At 41.3% G+C, this 11,615-nt stretch overlaps 1 protein-coding gene across 1 annotated transcript; it reads right to left on the reverse strand.

Moving 5' to 3' along the window:
- Positions 1-289: 289 nt before the first annotated feature.
- LOC147893524 (uncharacterized) lies at positions 290-2,622 on the reverse strand. The gene has a single exon (XM_087386478.1). It carries the CDS (start codon positions 2,121-2,123, stop codon positions 567-569), a length of 1,557 nt encoding a protein of 518 aa, XP_087242604.1. The 5' UTR covers positions 2,124-2,622; the 3' UTR covers positions 290-566.
- Between the last annotated feature and the right edge of the window lie 8,993 nt (positions 2,623-11,615).

The raw sequence follows: 11,615 nt of genomic DNA on the forward strand, positions 1-11,615 counted from the left end.
TTAGCTCAATCCACATTCTTGTTGGGTTTCTTTCACTCTCATAGACCCTTTGGTCTTTCGAAGACCATTAATAAACTTCCTTTCAGTCTATATGTATGTATGTATGCATGTACGTGATAGGTACATACGTACATACTGGCATATATATGAGCCTCTCTCTCTCTCTCTCTCTCTCTCTCTCTCTCTCTCTCTCTGTGTCTCTCTCTCAGAGGAGCACACACACAAGTATATATAGCAACAGCCTTATAAGATAAAAGTTTTTCTTTAAACAGGAAAACAAAACGTCCCTTGAGGAATAATTGACAATTACTATCCAATACACTTACCTTGTCGATGTTAGCAATGCTGAACAAGAGTTCAGCATGAGAACACAGTTTGGTAGAGCCAGCAGCGGCAGGTTTGGTAGAGCTGGCTCACTCTCGATATTCAAAATTAAGGAAGCCACATTCTTCCTTTGCAAAAGAGATGACTCAATCAAAACAATATAAGTTACATAGGTACGCTGGACTTCAGAAATCCAGTATGGTACAAATATTCATAGTCAGAAAAGTAAAAGTCCCTGTAACTTATGACATCAGTGATTCACTGTGTCCCAATTGCGGAGGTAGGAAAACACGCACTTCTCTTTCCTCAGAAAAAACATTATGTTTGGGAACTATTATTTCCAGTCCAGCTCCTGCCTCAACATAGAACGCTTTCAACTCTGCATGTTCTGGAATCCGTGTAGGCAAGGCAATCTCTCTTACGAAGTCCCCGGGTGGGCAATGCTCTGGCAAAGGATCTGTAAGCTCAAAGGTCCTGTCTCCTCTTTTGATATATTGAGTCCTGGCTGTACTAGTACAATGAATTTTTACAATGCCATGGGCGGCAGTGTTGAGCCAAGAAACCCTTATTCTTTGCATGTCTGTAAAAGGCAGGCTCACCATTATTAAGTATCCCTTCTCGTCTTCATAAATACTTTTTGCTCCAGTGACTGGCCCACAAGCTTCCTTCATCACTCCTGTAAAATCTGAAAGCCAGCATGGTGGTTCTGCAGCAGGGCTCTCCATATCAAAGGTTCTGTGAGAATAGCTTTCGAGTGCACCGCAGCACTCCTCACTGCTCACAGGAGACACTTCCTTCTTCCTTTTCTTGTCAGCGACGCCATTTGTCCCATCAGAAGAAGGCAACTTGCTTGAAAGATTCAATGTTGTTCCATTCAACTTGCCTAGTGATTTTTTGAACAAATGCTTCTTTGAGCAGCCCTGAAATTCTTTGTAACCAGATCTCTCAAAGTCAAAATCGATACCAGGAAGACTCCTCCAGGCCGTGAAAGCTTCAGCATCCATAGAGATAGAAAAATTGAATTCTCGCCCCGTCAGCTCTACCCACCTGTTCTTATCCTCATCACTAACGTTCGACAAATTAGGACACCGGACAATTTCGATGCCATGGATACATTGCGGATTAGATAAGCCTTTGTATTGCTTACGCTGCATTTTGTGAGAACGAGCAAAGCCCTTATCAACACTGAAGGGGAATTGGGGTTCTCCATATTTTGCGTGTCCATTCATGTAGCTCCGGAGCTGCATCTTGCCAAGCGCATTCTCCGGTCTCTCTCTGAAAACCCACATATAGATGTTTTCCATATCATGCTGCACCAAAAAATGATCGAGCTTCAGGTCACTCTTATCCAAGACTCCCGTACTTGATCCATCTCGACTGAGCTTACCCTTGGACTTGTCCGTGAGAGAGGGCCTGAAATAATAACTGAAAAAGAACCAAGCTCCCCAGATAGTGTCTCCGCGTCTGTTGCACCGCTTGCCAACTCTGTGGGCAGTTAAGTTCTCCAAATCCTGAGCCTGGGACGCCAGACCAACATCCAATATGTCCGATGTATCACTGAACCAAGAAGCCGGAGTTATCTCTACAGTAAGAGGCAAATTAATATCGGGTGGGCGGCAAACCACAGGTTGCCGGGTAGATTCAGAGTCATCGTGCGCTATCCCAGAGTCCATGGACAGTAAAGTTGATGGGTTTTGCATGGAGAGGCTCGCGAGAAGCGACTCCGTCATTGTGGCTTTGCGAGATCGCAGAAAGAAGCTACAGATAGGAAGACGATGGCTTTGCGAGGCGGAGCTCATCTGTGGCCACACCGTTACCTCTCTTTCTCCCACTGCAACGCGCTATCTCTAACAAATCTGCACCAAACCTCCGTGTGCATCTTGATCGCTGCGATGGGTGCGTCTGCCGTATGCCTCCGAGTGCGCCTTGGCGCTTTCCAACCATGAGAGCCTCCATTCTCCCTTCTCTCCCACACTCTTCCCGGTGCCCCTTCGCCTTTCTCGCCAAGTTCCAACACGCAATTTTCCTGCAAATCAGAACCCAAATCCCGCCGTTCCCTCTGCTTCCCCGCGCGCTCGCCTCCCACCTCGTCCCTGTCCCTCTCCCGCAGTTTTCACCCTCTCCGGCATACTCCACTGTCTCCCGTGCTCGCCGCTCTCCCCGAGTTCTCCTGCATACTGCATACTCCACTGATCAGAACACAACTGAACAAAGCCCCATGGTGGTTGAGTGTTATTAGAACCGATGCTTTTGTTTCATTCATCATCTCTATATTATAGAAACGAGTAGCATGACGGGTTAGAGAACAGCGGAGACGAGTTAGAGACCGGCTCCGCTGGATCCCAGATGAATGGCCATGTGATGTGCATAAGGGTCAAAGCATTCGCTCCCTCGCCCCCCCTCTCTCTCTCTCTTCCTTTGGTTGCCTCACTCACGGACACTCACACATGGGAATTAAAACCTCTCTCTCTCTTTCTCTCTCAGTGCACATATGATATTTCCCTCTCCATTACACACGCCCGTGAGCTCTCTCTCTCTCCCTTGAGTGGCTCCTTTACACGCATGGACAAACATAGGAGATCCCCTCCCCTTGTCATGTACACACACACACATCCTTGTTAAAAACTCTCTCTCATACACAAACAAAATTCTCTCTTGTGACTATTCCCTTACACCCATAGACACACATGTATGTATGCAGGCATGCACACATACACACAACTTAAACTTAAGAGACAGGCACACATACGCACAAACACTCAAACTTAGGAGGCATACACACACAAATACTCAATTTTATTCAGCTCGCTCTCCCCTTTAGCTACACATGGAAATCCTTCCCTAATTAAAGAATAAAAGTAAATATAGAAATGTCCATATATACATGGCCGTGAATGTCTGTAACATGATTGTATATTTCCTTTTTGCTTTTAAAACATGCATATAACCTGACCCGTCTCCAACAGGTTGGGGATTCGAATTAATATAGATGGGTGAAGGTTTCTTATCAACTTTTGCTTTTTTCACCCACTGTATATAGGGCTTTATAACAATCTATGCACACCATTTTCTTTGGCTTGCATCAAATTTGGGAAGCATTAGAGGAAAAGGTCATGCTATCACATTGCACATTTTGATACTGATTTCACACCAAAAAGTGGTTGACCAATGTGGAAATATTTGGCACTTTCCAAAAACTTGTATCTCTTTTTTTTTGTGACTTAAGATTGAAAGTTGAGGGGTCTCTAAATTGTCCGATCCTTTTGTTCATCACCTCCCTTTTCACTTTTTATGAACTACAGTTTTGTGTCTCAAATCCTTCGCCACAGATCTGTAATTGCAAACAAAAAATTTGGACCTTCAATCTAAATTACTACCTAGGAAATATGTTCTCATTATAAGGGTAGGCCAATGGATCTACAAAGCAAATGTGCTATCTACATGCCGTTTCTTTGCAATCTATAATTGCAACTACACAAAGGAGCTTAAAGGTATTTGCACTTGATTTGCTTGGAGTAGAGAGCTTCAATTCAGTTTTCAAATGGTAAAGAAAGCCATAGCTAGAGTGACTCTATTTAACCTATTGAATACTCGTCTCTCTTTCAAATCCATTTTGGTAGCCTTCTCAAATACCATGCATCTTTACACACATGATGTTTCTACTTCCCATCATTGTGTAAAACGTTCACAGAATGATGTGCCACACACCAAAAGTGAGGATTGGATAGAGTATTGAATTCAATGCTTCCCTAAATTCAACAATGATCAAAGGGGGGACATAATAGCAGCATCATATTGAGAACTTGCTTTCATTAGTTTTCACTTCTTTATTCTCAAAAGGTGGTGTTCATCGAATTTAAGGTGTCAACCATATGTCCTTGTCGCACTATTGCCCTTTCCATTGATTACCATTTCCCAATAGCTTTTGTCTCTTGACAATTCTGTAGTAGATTTCGATTGCACAAAAATAGAAACATAAACCGTGTACTTATAGTAGGAAAACCATAGGGCATTGATATATTGAGTGCAAGACAACTTGAACTTTTCTTACATTGTGCCAACCTTCTTATTTGACACTGCTTCTCCCTATTGATATATGAAAAACCAACCCTACCAGATACTTTGATGTCATCTTTCCTCAAATGTGCAAAGCTCACTTTGAGCGCGAGGTAGAAGGAAGAAATATAAAGAAATAGACATCCACTCTCCACCATCATTACCCTCACATAGTGGACAGACCAGTCTAAAGATATTTTCGTCTTAGGCCTTCAACCTATCGACTAACATATTGGTAGCAACCCTAGCTCATCGACACATGTGGGGGTAGGGGTTATGACCAAACATCCCCTATACTTGGGTGAGATTGATGGTATCCCAAAAGGTATCATTGAAGACCCTACTATCAAAAAGATCATCATCGAAGAAGCAAGCACCACCTCAAATGAAAAATGAAGCAAGTGCCATTGAGAATGGGAGTCTAGTAGCAACCAATAGGGAAACTCATAATAAACAGCACCATAAACAGACATACAATCTCCAACACTCCAAAGATCACTGAAGGAATAGATAAACATCAACTTTCAGAGGTAATTATCAAACACCTATATTGAACCTAGCAAAGTTAGGACAAACCTAAACCACATGCGATCCACGATCCACGTAATTGAATCCAGTAGACCTGCTTGGCAAGAGTGCCATCATCCCATCACACATTTTTTGACGTTGTTGCTAATCCCCCATTCCTTGCTCCCCAATTTCCTCTCATAACCAACATTTGCTTCAACTTTGCTTCCTACTATGCCCTCTTTTATAATAGAGCCATTGGTATCTAGTCAATGTTCGTCCCTGCCCACCCTCACACTTGCTTTTTGAATCCAAATCTCTCAATGTTCTTTAAAAATATGATAGAATTGCTTTAGGTTTTGTGCAAAGTAGAGGTACTTGGGATTAGTGTCCGCTTGCAATAAATATCAAGAAGAAGATTTCTTGGTTGGTGTGAAAACAAAAGCAAATTTTGTCTAATAAAGGGACTTTTAGGATTTGTTTTGATTATATCAAGAGCTTCCAAAACAATCATTCCAAGGAAGAAAACTCCCCTGCTCAATTATTGCCCATAATTGTGCATCCTATACCAAAAGGTGAGGGAGACATTCCCTTGTAATCACATCCAATAATTCTCATGATAATTTTGCAAAAAGCAAAATCTTAATGATGGGAGTACCACCATCCATAAAAACAAAAACCGCCCCATCGCGAGTACCTCCATCAATTGCAAACACAAACAACCCCATCGAGATGAAAAGCACAAATGAATTGAATCAATGTTGAGCAATAAGAAATACAAATTGTTGAATGACCTTGGGACTCAAGAGAGAGTCTTGACCATCTTGCCTACATGTGAGCCATGCTACCATTATTTCTCGACCCAAATTGCTTTTTCCAATCATTCTCTTGAATTCACCTCCACCTCCTTGCCTATGCCTTCATTTTGCTTGCTTAGGTTTTTGCTTCCACTTCTAGCTCCATCCTCCTCCTTGCTCTCTACAAACCCCTGCATCCCTAGATCCTCCTTACTTGAGAAGCCTTCCTGCCCAATCATATGGGAATTCTCATCTGATTTATTCTCCCTCAACTTCACCAATGATAGCTCCATTGGCTAGCCCTTTGCTATGAATGGAATCAAAGTATCTCTAGGCACTCTGCCTCTATGATAACTAGCCTTGGTGGCAAGCAATCGTGCTTTCTTGTGTTCATGCATAGCTCACCAATTTGCCTATTTCTTGCCATTGTCTTCAAGCGACCCAAGTCCAATAGCAATCTAGAAATCCCATCACCATTTCTACCCTTCTCTCGTTCCCAACCCTGTTCACACATCAACATCACATAGTGATACATGAATCTCACACTCCTGCAACACCCTCAACTCCAACTTCACCTCCATCTAACCTCACATTGATTGGTACCATGTCATCCTTCAACAACTGCTAGACATTGTCCCTTCAACCTTCTTGACCCACCTTGCCAAAGTAGTACAAAGATTGTTCTCTAACTTTAAGGCAACGTCATCTAGAATATCTTTCGTCTAAGTTCTACGTATGTTTCAACAAAAAAATTTCATACTCATAAGGTCATGGTACCTAGTTTGAGCATAGCTAGCAAATGCAAACTTGAATAGATATCAAGCTACAAAAAATTGCCCAAGTCATGTGAAGCCCAAATCCCTTTTGAGTGCCAAGAGGAACTTCCAAAATATGAGGGAGTGTTTGTTTATTTATTAATTTAAATAGATATACCTTTTGCAATCAAAGTGACAACATGATACCCTGCCTTGTGTAATTTAGCCAGCCCTCTCCCTATCGCCCAGTATTTTTCTTTAAAAAAACACCTCAAAACTACTACTACAACCCCAAAATAGAGACACCTAAGACCAGCTTCTAGGTAAAGAAGTGCCGCTAATACCCAATAGGAAAAACCAGACTTGTTGTTCGACTATCTTTCCTCACCATCTCCATCCCTATCTCCACCACCTCTCTGCTCAACTTTCCTCGTCCTAAATGTGCTTCTTCTAGTGTGCAATCTATGGCAAACCATGGGCTACATTATTGTAGTGTGCAGGCCATGGCAAAGCTATGGGAGTAAATTAGTGGAGTCATATGCATCCAACTAAAAGATTTTAAATAATTTACAATATGCCAACTTACTTGCACATCTAATATGTAGTGACCGTAAGCAAAATTGGAGCATATGACAACTATAAACAACTAACAAACATATGAATGTGTGGAGTCATATGCATCCATTTAAAAGATCTCAAAAAATTTACATTTCACCAACTTACTTCCATGTCTAACATGTAGTGACTGTAAGTGAGTTTAGAGCATATGACAACTATAAGCAAATACTATTAAGTAGCATCACTATAAACATCTAACATTAAGACAAATTGTACTCTTTTAGCATTGGGCATCTACAAATGTTTTCAACCATATTTCATTGGTGAGGCAGAGTGTCAAATTTAGTTGTCTAGGCTCCATGTCCCCCAAGCATAAGACAAAGAAGACGTTGCTTCGAATAATCTATAGGTTTGAATTGAAATTCACTTGATTGGCTTGATGCATGCCTTGAAACAGCCTCCACCAACCATAGACTAATCTATGATGAATGTATTAGTGCTCTCTCTATGAAGTACTCTTGTATAAACAGTGTATCTCACTTCCTATATATGTGCTCTAAATGTAATAATCTATAAGCAAGAAATACTAACTCGATGAGGAAAAAGAACAAAACACACATCTAAGTAGTAAAGGTGCAAACTTCACTCAAAACTCTTAGTATCAATAGAAGGATGCTCTAGTATTTGACTCATTTGCCATTGACAATCCTAGTGAGGAATGGTGCAAACTTGAACTCGAACCTCTTAGTATCAATAGAAGGATGCTCCAATATTTGACTCATCTGCGACTTAAAACCCTGGCAAGGAATGGTAAAGGTGCAAACTTGAACTCGAACCTCTTAGTATCTATAGAAGGAATGCTCCATTATTTGACTCGTTTGCCACTTACCACCTTGGCGAGAAAAAAGTCGGAAAGGTGGCAATGAAGATGAAGGTACAGGTTCATGTATGGTGATAAAGAATAGGCATCTTGATGCCATTATTTTTTGAGAAGCTCTTGCTCCACATGTCCCAACCTCAAGAAACGTGCCTCAAAAACATTTCTGCTCATAGCTGCTTCACTGAAGGGCTCACAAAGTCCTTCCCTGTGCATTGCTTGTAACTTACCATTGGTTTCTTTGTCTTTGGCCTGTTCAACCATGCTAGCCTCTATGATAGTTCAACCTCTTCGATTGGAAGCTCTCCAGAGCCAAAAACACCCCCTAGATCTCAAAAAGTAATCCTCTAATCCCCAAAACACCTCTCCCTTCCTAACCTTATATGTTGCATCGTGCAACTCCACGATCAACACTTCCTTGGCTCACCCATAAAACGTTGGTTGTTTACCTATTTTTTGGAGTCAAAATCTTTGCAAAATAGTTTGCAACAGCATGTAGCTCTAAGCTGTCGAGATGACAATACCCGTCCTTTTAAATTTTCACATTTTTGGTTCTTTGTGAAGGGCTTCAGACACTATTGTAGTTGGCACTTGTTGCATTCCACTGAAGGTGCTCGGGTCAACTGCAACAAAATACATGCTTATCTTAAAGTTCATTCACCATTTCTCCCTCGTGGAATTCTATTTTGAAGATTGTGGAGAAAGCGTGCAAGTTGCATCGATTGGTATATGTCGAGGAAAAAAAGATGGCTGAAGGGGAAGAAGGCGGTGAGAAGAAAGGTTGAAGTCATGGAGGAGGTGGAGAGGCCACAGCCATGAAGTTGGGGTGGACATGGAAGATCCCAATGCTGGGCTAATTTGGCACAGGTTACATCTCCTTGCCCAACATCTTCAAGGATTATGCATTCACTTATTGCCTTGTCGAGGATTGAAGCCAGATTTGATTCTTCCGGTTGCCTTCCTCCTTAGATGTGAAAGGCTCCACTCCTTGTGTAGCATCGTCGCGCTGGCCACCACTGCACTATTGCATAGCAGGCGGTTCATGTCCAAGAATCCTCAACCATGGCATTATTGATGAGCAACTCGAGCAATCCACGAAGATATTTAAATAAAGTTCATGCCTAGAAGTCACGTTCACATCCTACCTCGACCTTAGCTCCTTGTTGCATGCCTTTGTCCTCCACAGCTTTCTCAATAGCGGGTAAATCTACAGAATCTCATTCTACACCATCCCACCAACCTGAGTCATCATCCCAACACGACCTCTCAATCAACAAAAAAGTGTGCACATCAGCTCAACCCTAGTGCAAGTAAGATGTTAGACTAGAGCAAGAGTGGAACGAAGGGCCGTGTCTAAATGAATGAGCGGGAGTCTGTATGTAGAATAAGTGGGAGATGAGATTTTGAACCTTACATTAATGGTCTCTTTGCTTCAGCCACCATGTGCACTCACTTTGCCCCTCTCTCCTCCTCTTCTGCCACTAAGTGGCACCACTCTAGCTTCTCCCTCCACTCTCCACGTGGCATACCTTAGGCCTCCCTCCCTCCTTAATATATAGTAAGATTAAGATCTTGTCCTTCTTCCAAGGTTCGGCAGCACTTTGGACCAATAGAAAGCCACAATTTAAGGTTTATGTGGGAACCTCTTTACATATATAGTGCCCAAGATTAGACCTTTTAATCCAACATGGAGCCCACATCATGCCCTAAGAAAGGCCTTCCTTGGGCAGCCAAGCTTGGCTGCCCACCGATATGGGTAGGGCTGGATTACTAATGTGTTGAAGAAATTTTCCTTGGTTTGGAAAACTTGTGTGGGTAAACGACCTTAAGTGAGTAAGAAGTGTGCAAGGCCCTTTGACTTGATGGGATTGAGCTTGTGGCAACTTGTGTATGCAGTAGAAGAAAGATTTGTTATTGCTTCTCATACACTTTGACTTCATAGTGGTGGTTTCAAAAGAAGACTTGCATGACAATTCTCTTGAATATCATATGCAAACCAATCCCTAGAGAATGATGTTTTTATTGGGTTTCTCAACTTCAAGAATTCATAACACTCAAACTATACATTATTTTCACGGACAATCAATTATAGAGTGTTCATAATTTTTGAAAGAAAATTTTGGTGGTAAAAAAAGTATAAATCCTACTTCTTCTCAGCCCCATACCCTCTACCCTGAAATGTTTTCATCACTTCCCTCCTTCACTGCTGCTGCAAATTAGCTACAATTTATACTTTTGGGCTACACCATCTCCCTACAAACCTCCTGTCACCTAACATTGATTTAGTTCCTAAGGCGTTGATTTAGTTCCTTAGTTCATAAGGCATCAAATCTCTTGTCTTCAAGCTTCTATGATCAATATTTGGCTGCTCAGTGTCATAGGCTTCTTTGTTGAGTTGATTCTTTCATTGCGAGTCATGATAGTGGACTATTAAAGGAGCTTATGATTTTAGTTGGCCTCTTGTAAGGGAGGGGAAGAGGTGCTAGGGAGAGGAGAGAGGAAAAAGAGAGGGGAATAGGGAGGCACTGGAGAGATTATGGAGGGAGCATTATACAAAAGCCAAGGCAGTTGGAAGCTTCTAGACAACGAGGCCATTCCAGATCTTTGCCTTCAAAGTGATAATTTGCTACTGACCTATCTTAATTCACCACTACCCCTCCCCACTCCTAATAATAACTAATACAAAATTTTCAATGTCATGGGGACTAATTTGGAGGCTCCCCTTTTTATTTTGGATAATGCTCTACAATGGTGCAAAGATGTAGAAGTGAACAATAGCTCAAATGAAAACTCCTCAAAATGGAACTAGGAAAGATAAATCAAGAAAAATTCATAGGAGGATCACTTTATATTTAAAAGAACATGGTGTGATATGAAGATATTCTACCAAACATGAATCTATGTACCTGTGTGACTAGCTAATGGTCATTATTTTGGTGATGTTATAATTGGAAGGTTCTAATGTTTAACCTTTTTCAAAGAACTACAGCAAGGTACAATGTAGATGGTGAAGCCAGATCAAAATTGGTGTACCAATTGACAATTATCTATTGTGGATGCCCTCTATATAATATATGTATGTGTGTGTGTGTGCACATGTGCGTATGCATACGACCATGAAAAACATATACAATGGGCATGATACTTTGCACCCCAGCCTCAACATAGGTGGGATTCATGTGCATGCAAAGTATCATGCCAATTGGGTATGTGCGCATTCAAATAAAAGACCTCAGAGCATGTTTTTGTGCATAACTCTTGGTAAAAAATGGGATTTGTGGTGACTTCAACCATCCAAAGCATATCCGATGGGCACATAGTTTTCATGAAAAAATAATTATTTAAATATATTGGAGAGGGCATGCTCCGGCATCTTTTCATACTTTGCATACTCTTTGGAAGAAGAGCTTTAGACATGTTAAATTTCCAAAGAGGTAAAAATTGTCAAAGTGCAATGATCGTGATGATCTAAAGCAAGCACTTGAGAGTGCAACGTCTCAAGAACAAAGAGAATCATACTAAAAAAAAGAGACAATTTCATCATGGGCTTGTTCGGCATTCTAGACAAAAATATGCAATTTGAAAGGAGCAAGTTATTTCCCATCCCAATGAGTACATGTGCATTATTGTAGATGGTATGGATCAGAATACAACAATATTACCTCAATTCATTAACACTCCACTTAAGAAACCCAATTTAGGTGGTCTTAAAATGTGTGCAAAGCAATTTTCCCATCAAGT

This window comes from Dipteris shenzhenensis, chromosome 15, assembly GCF_047967505.1.
Source record: "Dipteris shenzhenensis isolate YYH24624 ecotype China chromosome 15, Dip_SZ_1.0, whole genome shotgun sequence".
Classification (NCBI taxonomy): Eukaryota; Viridiplantae; Streptophyta; class Polypodiopsida; order Gleicheniales; family Dipteridaceae; genus Dipteris; species Dipteris shenzhenensis.

What these genes read in the sequence shown, in the direction of transcription:
- LOC147893524 (XM_087386478.1), bottom strand. Translation starts at nt 2,123, where the DNA reads ATGAGCTCCGCCTCGCAAAGCCATCGTCTTCCTATCTGTAGCTTCTTT.